The sequence below is a fragment of the Canis lupus genome, chromosome 7 (assembly GCF_003254725.2).
Source record: "Canis lupus dingo isolate Sandy chromosome 7, ASM325472v2, whole genome shotgun sequence".
NCBI lineage: Eukaryota > Metazoa > Chordata > Mammalia > Carnivora > Canidae > Canis > Canis lupus.
In genome coordinates this window covers 64,532,548-64,545,773 of record NC_064249.1, presented here as the reverse complement: position 1 = coordinate 64,545,773, position 13,226 = coordinate 64,532,548, and the positions used below count along the sequence as shown (strand labels likewise).

Below are 13,226 nucleotides of genomic sequence, written 5' to 3'. Positions count from 1 at the left end.
GGGATAGGATGGGTAAGGGAAGAGAAGAGACCTTTCTGGTACAACCGCTTCCACCCCAGCCCTCTGCTAGTTGTCCAGTGAAAAATAGGGCAGGTATCTGAGCGGCTCAGTGGCACTTACCCTTTGCCGCACTTGGGGTTTGGGTTATCAGAAAGGAACATGGGCAGGAATCTCATGAAGTCTTCACCCTGAGGCCTCCGTTTGCCCTCCTGGGTCAGAGGCCTGCAGCGGACGCAGGCAGGGTCAACCACTGGAACAGAGGAGGGGGCCAATGTGAGAAAAACCGGTCTCCAGATTTATTTTTAAAACATGTAAAGATATTGATAAATGAGGGGAATTCTTTTCCTCAATCTTTTTCCTGATCCAAAAGCTTCCAACACACGTGATTTTCATAGCCTAATACAATGGAGATGCCATCTTCATCTGAGGCAGGCTGTACAAACTCTATTCCCTAAAGCAGGTTTTCTCTTTGACGATGACTGCAATTGGTCCTATCAGAGCCCAAGGCTTCCATGTTTTTATTAAGAAAATTTGAAGACAGGGGCACCTGGGTGGCTCAGTCAGATAAGTGACCGACTCTTGATTTTGGCTCAGGTCATTATCTCAGGGTCATGAGATAGAGCCCCATGTCAGGCTCTGTGCTGAGCAGAGTCTACTTAAAGATTCTTTTTCTCTCTCTCTCCTTCTCCCTCTCTTCCTCCTCCTCCCAACTCCTCCTTGTTCTCTCTTAAAAAAAAAAGAAAAAGAAAAGGAAATTCAAGGGCAACCTCAATGCTCCTAACAAAACTACAGGGCAACAGTGAGAACTAAGGGAAGCATACCTGTGAGATGCTACAGCCAGATCCTAACCAAAAGACGCTACTAGTGTTGTTGGGGAGAAGAGAACGCTGAAAACTATGAAAACAAGAGTCCCCTGACCGAGGCCCTGTTTGTCTTACAGCCTCATGAGGAGAGGGAGGGGGAGACAGAAAAACATGACATCCATCCAAGAGCATGGCCCAGAGAGAGATGGCGACCAAGGAAGTGGGACCAGCGCCAGCATAATCACAGCTATAAACTGAGAAATGCAAATCAGGTTTAAAGAATAATGTCACAAAGATCTGGAGAAGGACATGAAAGTACCTGAGGCGTTGCAGAACTGATCTGTGCTGTTGTAGACTCTACAGCAGGAAGACTGAGGCTTGACCCAATCAAAATAATCGTCGATCCAGGACGAGGGCGCAAAGCCTATGCGGGTACTAGCGAGAAGGAAGGAGATATTACTGACTTGCTCCGCGGGGAGTCTGCAGATTCAGTGCTTTTTCTCGAAACCTAACTTCCTTTCCTAGGTGTCATACTGCTGCCCAATCAGAGGGCAGACGTCATCACCACTTAATGGGAAAACCCTTCGGAATAGGAGTTGGTCAATGAATCCTTTTAAAGCTTTTGCTTATATCTCCCACACATTTCTTCTCCCTTCCCTTATTGAAAGGGAGACAGAACATAAAGACTCCTAACTCTGGGAAACGAACTGGGGGTGGTGGAAGGGGAGGAGGGCGGGGGGTGGGGGTGAGTGGGTGATGGGCACTGAGGGGGACACTTGATGGGATGAACACTGGGTGCTATTCTGTATGTTGGTAAATTGAACACCAATAAAAAATTATTTTATTAAAAAAAATAAAAATAAAAATAATGGAAAAAAAAATAAAGCTTTTGCTTAGGTAAAGCCAGAGTTACCATGATCCTGAACACCACACTTTCTAAGCACATCTATTTTCAGTAAGAAATTTCAGGCCCGCAGGGCCTCTGGCCAAGAGCCCCTTCTGACGGCTGCTGCTACAGGAGGAGAACATTGGGCGGTACTGACTAGTTGTCCAGCTGAGCCGCGCTGAAGATCTGCTGCACCAGGGAGTCATTATTGCAGCCCATGCCCCCGCACACCATGTTCTGCCCTTCCAAAGAGGTGTAGTCGTGTCCTTCCTCGAGGACAAAGTACACGGGGGGACCTGCATGCAGGTATTTGAGGGACTTGAAATAATCCATCATGTAGGAGTCCTGAAAGAATGATCAAAGAACAGGGCAAAGCATGAACGTGCTGACGATGTCTAGGTGAGGTGACGATGGCTGAGGGTGAAGAGAGCACTGCAAGGCTGCTGTCGAGATGTCCTCAGCCCAGACCTGGGATTCCTGACTCAGCCAGTTCCCTGCTCCTCACCCTTCTTGCACTCAAGGCACTTCTCTGGCTGGCCCGCCATCAGGAGGACACCTCACGAGGAAAGAGGCTTGCTGCTCGATTTCTCTGGCTTTCCCAGAGGCCCGAGAGTCCCAAATGCTAAGACGGGACCCCCTGGCAGGGCTCTGTGGCAGGCCTCATGACCCAGGGGAACCTGTCAGCTCGTGCATTTAGAAGCTGGCATCCACTTAAAATAACTGTGTGCAAGTTTTGAAAAATTTATTCATATCACTGACTAAACAAGATAAAAGAGAAAGCAGCTTACATCTGGCATTGAAAGAGACTGATCCAATCCAATCTCCACTTTGTTCAGGACTGCGATACTGAATGAGAGAATGCCCACAAATACCGCTATCTGGAATGAAAAGCGAGTTATGAAACGGTGACTGCTTTGTGTATTAGAGCTTAAGAACATAAATAAAATTTAAACACATAAGAAAACCCAGGACTTTTCTCAACTGAAAAGTTTACATGACATGTTAAAGTAGAGAGGAAGGGGTAGTGGCTGAGATGTGAGTATCTAGAGTCAAACTACCTGGGTTCAAATCCTGCTTCCACCACTTACAAACTGGGTGGCCCTGGAGAAGTCACTTAACCTCTCTTGGTTTCTATTTTCTCGTCAGTAAACAGGAAAAAAAGATGTGTAACATAAAACAGTCTTGTGGATTAAATGAGAGAATCTAGGGATAATCCAGGTGTTAGCATAGTACCCAATATTAAATGTTTGATAAATGTTAAGTATTTCTATTACTTTACCATTATCGGAGACTAATTATGTTCTTTTATTTTTATTTTTTATTTTTAAATTATGTTCTTTTAGTAGAGAAGTGATGGGTTATTGTTGGCTACAGCCAGTATATAAATGACAAAATGCTCTTGCATGGTTGCAAGGATTAGGGACAGTGGGTGGTGTGGGGAGGAGGCTCATGGCACTATAAAGGGACATCGTGAAGGAGACTGCTGTGACAACAGTTCTGGATCTCGATCGCAGTGCTGGTTATTGCAATCTGCACATGTGATTAAGTGACTCAGAACTAGACACAGACACTGTGCCAATGTCAAATTCCTGGTTTTGCCATTGAACTACAATTATGTAAGACCACGGCAAGAAGCTGGGTGAGGGGTACCTGGGTCATCTCTCTACTATCCTTACAACTTTCTATGAATCTGTAATTTTTTTATGTATATGTGTGTAATTATTTCAAAATAAAAACTGAATGACTGCTAAAAGCCAGCTAGAAAAATATTCTACATACTTGCACATATTTGCTTTTGCAATTTTGTATATATACTTAACAGCTGTCAGAATCTCCTTCCCAAGCTGATATCTTTTTTTTTTTTAAGATTTTATTTATTTATTTTAGAGAGAAAGGGTGTGCACATGAGCAGGGGGAGGAGAAGGAGGAGAGGGAAAAGCAGAGTACACTGAGCAGGGCGCCTGACACAGGGCTTGATCCCACGACCTGAGCTGAAGTTAAGAGTTGGATGCAGTTAAGTTACAGCTTAACTGAGTGAGCCACCCAGGTGCCCCACCCAAGTTGATTTCTTTTAAACTTTTTTTTCTTTTTTTTTTTTAATTTACGATAGTCACACACACAGAGAGAGAGAGAGAGAGAGAGGCAGAAACACAGGCAGAGGGAGAAGCAGGCTCCATGCACCGGGAGCCTGACGTGGGATTTGATCCCGGGTCTCCAGGATCCCGCCCTGGGCCAAAGGCAGGCGCCAAACCGCTGCACCACGCAGGGATCCCCCAAGTTGATTTCTAAGACGGCAGGTGACACATCTGTTTTGGGGAGAAAATAGAGGAAAACCACAGAGAGACTCTTACCACAATGGGCCGCATCCAATCCTTAAGCAGAAATGGGGAGTAGGAGTTTTTGAAGAACCGAAATAAGCAGCTTTCTGAGGCCTGGATGCCGGTTCCACCTTCAGAGCCTGTGAGACAGCAAAGGACGTCCAGGCGATTTTTCTGAGTGGACAAAGAGGAACAAAGGTCATGCCCTCCTGCTGCCTCCTTGGACCCGAGACTCTAAACAGGCTGTACTCCTGACAACGACTCACCTCTTGACGCTTAAGGTCTAACCCCAAGAGACTCACAAAACAGGTAATCTGAAGAAGGAAGTCAATGAGGACCGCCATCCCGGCAAACAGAGAGAAAGTGTGCACTGCGGGCATCTGTGACAAGGCTCCTGCAGGGGGACAGAGGCTGCTGCATCACTGCTACTGCCAGCAGGGGACTCTGTGCAGTCCTCTCACTCATGCGTACATGGGAACACAAGGGGCCGGAGCAGGCCGCAGCCACAAGAAGACCCGTCCTTCCCACACTACCCCCCACCCTGGGGAATGCCGCCGCCGCCTGTGGACGTCATACCAGAACTCAAGACGGGTCCATAAGCCTGGTGTTGTACAAAATGCTCTTGCCACGGGAGCCGCTTGGGGAGTTCAAAATGCAGGTCCCTGGGCACTACCCCCATCCTACTTAATCACAACAGTGGGAATTCATGCCCAATTCAACTGTATTTGACAGGCTCTCCAGATGAATTTACGCACAGTAAACTCTGGGAACCATCAGTATAGGTAATTTCTTACGGTACCTTCTATGCTTTGCTCTAGAGAGGAACAGTGTTTTTTGGTTTTTTTTGTTTTGTTTTGTTTTTAGATTTTATTCATTTATTTGAGAGAGAGAGAAAGAGAGAGAGAAAGATTATGAGCAGGGGGAGGGGCAGAGGGAGAAGCAGATTCCTTGCTGAGCAGGGAGCCTGATGTAGGGCTGGGATCATGACCTGAGCCAAAGGTAGACGCTTAACCAAATGAGCCACCCAGGGGCCCAGGAACAGTATTTTCAATCTGCTATTACATCAACATTAGTCTCCCACTTTCTTTACAACCAAATGAGGGTGCTCCCAGTCAGAAGTACTGGGTTCACATGGAAACTGCAAACTGGCAGCCCACGGCCAGATGTACCTGGTATGGTCCATATTAGATCAATCCATTTTAGGATGAATAACCAGTTCTTCTAAAAAGTAGCCAATATTCAACAGTGAAACCTGACACAAAAATCTAGATTCACAGAGAAAAAAAAAAAAAGAAAAGAAAGAGCAACAAACAAACTGGACCTAACAGCACTGGCCCAGCAACATGGAACTGCCTTTTTGAGGCCTGTGTCCTCTGCGTGCCACAACCCCCACTGTTCCCCCCCATATCACTCCAGCCTTGAGGCACAGTGTCAGCTGCTATTCTCATCACATTTTCTGATGAGAAAATCAGAAAAATAACTTCTTTGCACCTGTATCCATCAAAAGGAAGAGTAAGGACCACAGGTTTCAAAGCGCATTGCTTTGTAGAAACGAAGACCAGTATAGTGGTGCGTGTCTGTTTTGAAAGAATGCTGCCTTCGATGATGCTGTAACAGCCCTGCAGGATGGCCCGGTAGCCCATGGAGGCAGGTCTGTTTGTAGTCCATGGATCGTGTGTCTTCTCTGGACCTGCCGGGCAATTCTAATCCAGCCTCCTCCTGAGAAAACGGACTGTTTTCTCTTCCTGCCACTACCACGCACCAGACGTGGGGGCAGGCAGCCCTGTGAGGAAGGCTGGTTGGTGATTTCTCCATAGGAAAGAAATACAGAAGCGCTGGTTTCTGTTCCAGCTTACTCTGGCTCCTTGTAGTGAGGTGAAGTCCGAGGACCTCTGCTCATTAATGAGGCTGCTTCCTCGAGGATTTGTGTGTAGAGAGGAAGACTGCCTATGAGAACACTGGTGAACACCCTGCAAGCCAGTGCCTGTGGATTCTGCTCAAGTGCTGTGTTGGCAAGGATCCTGTGGGTGCATGAGAATGCCAATTTCAAAGATCAGCATTTGCCACAGGTGCCAAAAATGGGAAGCAGCAGAGGAGTTCTAGGTATCTGTCACCCTGGGCCCCGACATTAACACTGTACTGACACAATATGAGAAAGAGGAGGGGTCCCTGGTGGCCCATGTGGCTGAGCACCCGACTCTTGATTTCGGCTCAGGTCATGATCTCAGGGTCATGAGATCAAGCGCTGTGCTGGGCGTGGAGACGCTTAAGAATCTCCCTCTGCCCGCCCCCCAGCCCCGCTCCCTAAAAAAGAGGACACTTCCAAATGATACCCAAGATACTGCCACTAATTTTTCTTGTGGTCCACTCTGATACTTTCTGATTACAGAGTAAAGCTGTTTAAACAAGGAAGCAACACAAAGGGACGCATTCAGATACCCAGATCCTTCTACTCCCAGGCTCAGAAAACTGTGGGATTGATAGAATTCAAAGAGAAATTACCTAAGAAAAATGCTACAGCCTCTGAAAAGGAGGACAGGAACATACTAGGAGCCACTTCTCCTAGGACCCTGCCCAGCTGCTGTTCCAGAGTTTCTCCTTGAAGACGTTCATCGCGCTTAAAAAAAAAAAACCAAAAAACAAAACACAGGGAATTAACATTTCTAAGTAATAAGACTATCTCTTTGCTTCACTGTTGCTCTGTGTTAATTCAATAGTAAAGACAAATGATTAGGAGCTTCTACTTACTGTAGATAAACTTTTGATGGGGGACCTGCAACTCATCATGGTAATTTGTCCAGGGTATTCCTAAACCCCAGAGTTAAGCTAGGTAATAGGTGAGATGCTCAAGGAAGCCTGGATCATCTTGTCAGGAAAATACACGCAACGCATGCTGCAGGGGGCTGGACCATTAAATTATACTCTTATATGCCACTGAGTCCCCAAGTAGGGAGACCAGGAGAGAAGAAATTGATTGGGACCATTTTCTACATCACCAAGTCCTATGCTGCCCTTCTTTTTAGTAGCATCTCTGAAAAATCTTTGATTCTTCCATACTATTGGAGATTCATTTTAATAACAGTTGTATCCAAAATACTTTCCAGAAATATGCAAGCCCTTCTTGCACATGTATTTAAAATGGAATTTTCAGGGCACTTGGGTGACTTAGTCGGTTAAGAATCCGACTCCTGGTTTCAGCTCAGGTCATGATCCTGGGGTCCTGGGATAGAGCCCTGTGTTGTGCTCCCTGCTCAGTGTGAAGCCTGCTTCTCCCACTGCCTCTGCTCCTCCCAGCACTGTCTCCCTTTCAAATTAAAAAAAAAAAAATCTTTAAAACTAAATTCTCACTTTATTCTCTCAACCCAACAGAAGGATGAATTTCTTGGTCTCAAAATGTCCCGAACAAGTTACAGACACCAACCAGCAACACAGAGAACAGGAAACAAAAGCTTCCTCACTGTCCACATTCACAAATACTCTGCATGGAGTGAAACAGCCATTAATGCAGCCCCCTACTTGGTCAGACAGCAAGCTCTGTGAGACTATGGAAATATACCTGGTAGGTTTGGACCAGAATGAAGATGTTGTCTACCCCAACAGCCAACACCAGGAATGGGATGACTTCGATCACGATGAGGGTGAGGGGGATCCCAAAGTAGCTGAAGATGCCCAATGAGCACATCACTGAGCTCAACACAATGAGGATCCCAGCGATGCCAAGGGAGATTTTAGAATCCACCTGTGATATGCAACAAAGACACAAATCATCAGTTATCATTTTACTCCGATGACTAAAAGGTCGTCATTATACCTTTTTTTGGGTATAGTCTATTTGGAGCTAAAGTCCTCTCTGAGTTTGAGAGAAGATATGAAAAATGTTCAAGTTCTTCCCTAACAACATGTTTTATGGGTTTCCATTCTTCGGTGATGGTGTGGTCAAATTAGGAAAACCTGGATTATGGGAAATAAATTCTACGTTTAAAATAAACCAAAAAATTGGAACTGAAGAAAACACGTGCAGGAAATAGAAATGTTACACAGGGGAATGTACACCAGTTTTGAACATAATGAATTCAGATTAACTAAGTAGAGGCAGGGGCACCTGTGGCTCAGGGCTGTGGGATGGAGGGTTGGGCTCTGGCTAGGCATGGAGCCTATTTAGGATTCTCTCTTTCTCTCTCTCTCTGGCCCTCTGCCCCCTCCCTAAAACAAACAAGCAAAAAAATAGAGGCAAAAAATATGACATCATGCTGTGCACCATCATTTCACTCCAACACACACACACACACACACACACCACTTACTAGAAACCTGCTACAGCTTTTGATGTGCCCCAAGGCTATGGAAATGTATAGAAACATGACGGCATAGCTGATCAGAACAGTGAAGACATCACCGTTACTTTCCCGATTCAGTTCATCCTCAATACTTCGCTCAGTAGTGAAAGAAATGGTCAGATTTGGATTCTCGTAGTTTTTCACAAAATTAATAAACCTGAAGAGTGAGCAAATTTTATATTTTTAGTTTGTAGTTAAAACTTAGTGACAGCTAAGTGAGGACCTTTTTTTTTTTTTTTTTTTTTTTTTAAAGTGAGGACTTCTTCCCAACTTATAGGACACAAAAGCCACACTTACTTAACCTGTATCCCTACATTAGGATTTTCGACACTGGAGAGGCCAGAAGGTAAGACACCCCCAGATTATAAAGTTCCAGTCATGACGAAGTTTCTATTGCCTGAAACAAGTTTAGGACAAGTTTAAAGGTTGGTTCGTTGGGCACCTGGGTGGCTCAGTGGTTGAGCGTCTGCCTTTGGCTCAGGTCGTGATCCCAGAGTCTTGGGATTGAGTCTCACCATTGGGCTCCCCTTGGGGAGCCTACCTCTCCCCCTGCCTATGTCTCTGTCTCTCGTGAATAAATAAAAATCTTTAAAAAATTATAAAAAATAAAAAAAGTAAAAGTTGGTTCGTGGTGCTGGCTTTGGCAGCACATATACTAGAACTGGAATGATTATTAGCTCGGCTCCTGTGTAGATATGACATGCAAATTCATAAAGTGTTCCATCAAAAAAAAAAGTTAATTCATGGTTTCATTTCTTTTTTACTAAAAAGGATTTCTAAATGAAGCATATTATAATAAAGAAAAATGCTCATAGAACAAACCTCTGACTTACAGATTCAATGCCATCCCTGTCAGGATCCCAGCTGACTTCTTGATAGAAAGATATGCTGATTCTAAAATCCATATGGAATTGAAAGGGGACAGAGGAGCCAAACCCTTCCTTTTCAGGAAGAACAAAGGAGGAGGACACACACTTCTCGATTTCACACTTTCTATACAATGACAGTAATCAAGACAGTGTGGTACGAGCACAAAGATAGGCAAAAAGATCAAAGGAACAGAGGTAACAGTCTAGAAAGAAACTGTATCTGTGCTCACTGAATTTTCGACAAGGTGGCAAGACTATCTAATGAAAGAAAGAATAACCTTTTCAACAAATGGTCTGGGATCATTTGGATAGCACATTACATAAAAAAATGAACTCAAGTGGATCTAAGACCTAAATGTGAGAGCTAAACTATAAAACCCTCAGAAGAACACAGAGGCATAAATCTCCATGTCCTTGGATCAGGTCGTAGTTTCTTAGGACACCAAAACTTTGAGCAACAAAAGAAAAAACTAGACAAATTGGACTTCAAGACTAAAACCTTGTGCTTCAGCGGACACCAGCAAGAAAACAAAAATAAACAAAACAAAGAAAATGGGAGCAAACACCTGGAGGTCATATATCTGACAGATTTGTAAAATATATAGGAATTCTTATACTTTCATAATCAAAATACAAATAATCCTGTTAAAAATGGGCAAAGGATAGGAATAGACATTCCTTCACAGAAGTTATACAGATGGTCAGTTAGCACAAAAAAAAAAAGGATGTTTGAAATCATTAGCCATCAGGGAAATGCGAATCAAAACCACAATGAGGTACCACCTCACACCCACTAGGATGGCTAGAACCAAAAGGTCACGTGGTAAGTGTTGGCGAGGATATGGAAAAGCAGAACCCACAGGCTGGTGGGAATGTAAAAGGTGCAGCCACTGTGGAAAATAATCTTGCAGTTCTTCAAAGAGTCACCATATGAGCCAGAAATTCTACCCTTACTTAGGTATATTTCCAAGAGAAATGAAAACATATTAAGTTCATACAAAAACCTGCATATGAATGTCTACAGCAGCATTATTCACAATGGCCAAAAGGCAGGAACAATCCAAATGTGCGTCAACTGATGAATGGATCAAATGTGGCATATCCATAGGACCAAACATTACGCAGCCATAAAAAGGAATGAGGTGCTAATACATCCTAGAACTTGGATAAACCCTGAAAACACACTAAGTGAGGAAGCAACCAGACACAGAAGTTCACATGTATGCTTCCATTCATATAAATGTCCAGAATACAATAACATATGGACACAGAAAGTAGATTAATGGTTTTGTAGGGCTGGGAGGTGGGAGGATGAGGAGCAGAGGATGATAACTAAAGATTTTTAAGATTTAGAAAGAAAAACGTTCTTGAATTCACTGTGGTGACACTTGCATATCCATGAATCTACTAAAAGCTCCTAGATTATATAATTTAATTGGGTATAGTGTATGGTATGGGATTTATATTCCAACAAAGCTGTTAAAAAAAAAAAAAAAAGCACTGAAAAGTAGAAAGGGTCAAAATGCCCTGTCCTCCTCAGCCCTCTGTCCTATTCACTAGGGGTTACATACAGGTAATGATTTCCCAGGGTCCTGTGCTTGATATTTTTTCTACGGATGGACAGCGTGTATAGCACATATAATCCCAGCCATGTTGATTTTAGCTTTTACATCCTATATCTGGAACCATCAATTTGCCTCTCTTTAGTGACTGCGTGATCTCCCAGCGTGCACAACCCTTACTACCATGCACCCAGCTTGCTCCTGGGGGCTTGCTCTAAGGAATGGGGGCATGAAACATTTCTCCTGCGCAGACTTCTGCATTCCTGTGCGGGGATATCTATTTACACAAGGTTTGCAGTTGAACTGATGTACAGATGTTTTTCTGAGCATCATTAGTGCCAAGTGAAAAAAAAAATGACTTAGATCTGCTGTTGGCTAATTTAGCTGAATGAGGCTGAAGTGCGTTGTGCTAGCATCTGGTTTTCCACAGACAAAGACAGCAACTCACTCTTTTTCCCAGGCCTGGGCCCTCTGGAGCTTCTCTGTATCATTGTAGTAATTATTGACAGGAAAGGTAATCACAAGGGCTGTAGCATTATTGTAGTTTTGATCTGGAAAGGAAAAACGTGACATCAAGCATATGGGAAGTGTGCAGAAAATCAGATACACACGAGGGAAAAATCACGTGGCAGTGAGGTGACTGATTTCTCACGAGGGCTATAGACTGCTCTGAGAACAAAAACCAGAAGTTCACTGACACAGTGTCTATGCAGCTCAGTTAATGAATAAATACATCTATCTGACGTAGGCAGGTTCATTCAGGACAAGTAACTTTTTTGTTGTTGTTTTGTTTTGTTAAACTATGTAGCACGTGAGGCACCTGGTGGCTCAGTTGGTTAAGTGACAGACTCTTGATTTTGACTCATGTCATGATCTCAGGGTGATGAGATCAAGCCCCACATCAGGATCTACACTGGGTATGGAGTCAGCTTGAGATTCTCTCTCCCCTTCTCCCTCTGCCCTTCCCCACACCCTGCTGCTCGCATGCTTTCTCTCTCTCTAAAACAAACAAAATTATGTAGTGTGGGAAAAATTTCAGGCAGAAAGGTGATTCCCCGCCCCGCCTAAGTCCTCCCTTCATGCTCCTACTTTTCCTCTCTGCCATCTGAGATATTCCCAGAGATAGTCCATGCAGGCCCAAGCAAACACATTTGTTCTTCCCCTTTCCTTCTTATTTACACGAATAGGAACACGCTGTTCTGCATATTACATTTTTAAATTTTTATCTTGGAGATGACTCCATTTTAAGACATAAAGAGTTTCCTTATTCTTTTTTTTTCTGCTGTATCCTATTTTCTAGCATAATTTAACCAACCTCCAGTTGATGACATTTTTGCAGTTTTTAAAAATTATAAACAAAAATACTACAAAGAATAACCTGGTGTAAGTACTTTTTCATGTATAAAATACGTATTTGGAGAATCAATTCTTACAAGTACTAGCACTGAATTAAGAAGTATGTGCAATTCTAATATTGATAAATTCCCTCAAAGTGCCCTCCAAAGAGGCTATCCTTTTTTTCATTTCTTTATTCAACACGATATTTACTGAGATCCTTCTTCATGACAGGCATTATTTTAGGTAGTATGGATATATGTCAGTGAACAAACAAGAGGAAAATGCCTGCCTTCCTGCTGCTTACATTCAATTCTAGGAATCATTTACACTCCGCTAACAATGGGGTCCCCACCAGGTTTCACCCACCAGGGTTTATCAAAATCTTAGGTCTTTGCCCCTGTGTTAGGTAGAAAGATTAATGTGAGGTACATTTCACTATCTAGGAGTGAGACTGAGTACTTTCCACATATAATTAATAGACACAACATGTATTTTTTCTTTTGTTAACTTTCACAAGGCTTTGCCCACTTTTCTTCTGGGTTGCTCACTTTTTTTTTTTTTTTTAACAAGAGCCCTTCATATATTAATGACACCCTGTTTGTTATGTATGTGGTTTTCTGCCCCCTCCAGTTTAGTTGCCCTTTTTTTTTTTTTTTTTGGACTTTATGATGTTTGTTTTCTCAATAGGAATTTTAAATTCTTATGTAGTCAAAGTTATCAATGTTTCCTTTAGTGGCTTCTGGGTTTTGTGTCTTGCTTAGAAATGCTTTTTCCGTTTTAAAATTATTTTTAAAAATTCCTCCCACATTTTCTTCTAGATTTTTTTTTCTTCTAGATTTTTAATAGCTTCACTTATTATATATCTGTTTTTGACACATCTGTAGTTTATTTGGATGGAAGGATTAAGATAGAGATCAAATTAAATTTTGATGGCCTTGGCTTGCCAGTCAATGACATCATCATTTTTCCACCTATTAGAAGTGGCATTTTATGAGGCAGAGTAAAATTTAAATATAGATATGGCTTCTCCCCTCCTTTGGAGTGAGGAGAACAATATCTAATTGGCTTCCCTGGGCTGAATAAAAACCTGTTGAATTGCCTAATTAGGCCTCA

The 13,226-nt window shown here is 43.1% G+C and overlaps 1 protein-coding gene across 1 annotated transcript in view; it reads right to left on the bottom strand.

Annotated features, from left to right (window-relative positions):
• NPC1 (NPC intracellular cholesterol transporter 1) overlaps positions 1–13,226 on the bottom strand; it is a 52,919-nt gene that overhangs the window by 5,689 nt on the left and 34,004 nt on the right. The window contains exons 11-20 of the mRNA XM_025429310.3: positions 11,224–11,326; positions 8,312–8,501; positions 7,564–7,746; positions 6,510–6,624; positions 4,274–4,401; positions 4,041–4,181; positions 2,478–2,567; positions 1,847–2,034; positions 1,123–1,238; positions 121–250 (exon numbers count right to left, since the gene is read on the bottom strand). Of these exons, the coding sequence (XP_025285095.1) occupies positions 121–250; positions 1,123–1,238; positions 1,847–2,034; positions 2,478–2,567; positions 4,041–4,181; positions 4,274–4,401; positions 6,510–6,624; positions 7,564–7,746; positions 8,312–8,501; positions 11,224–11,326 (1,384 nt within the window). The remainder of the gene's footprint in view (positions 1–120; positions 251–1,122; positions 1,239–1,846; positions 2,035–2,477; positions 2,568–4,040; positions 4,182–4,273; positions 4,402–6,509; positions 6,625–7,563; positions 7,747–8,311; positions 8,502–11,223; positions 11,327–13,226) is intronic.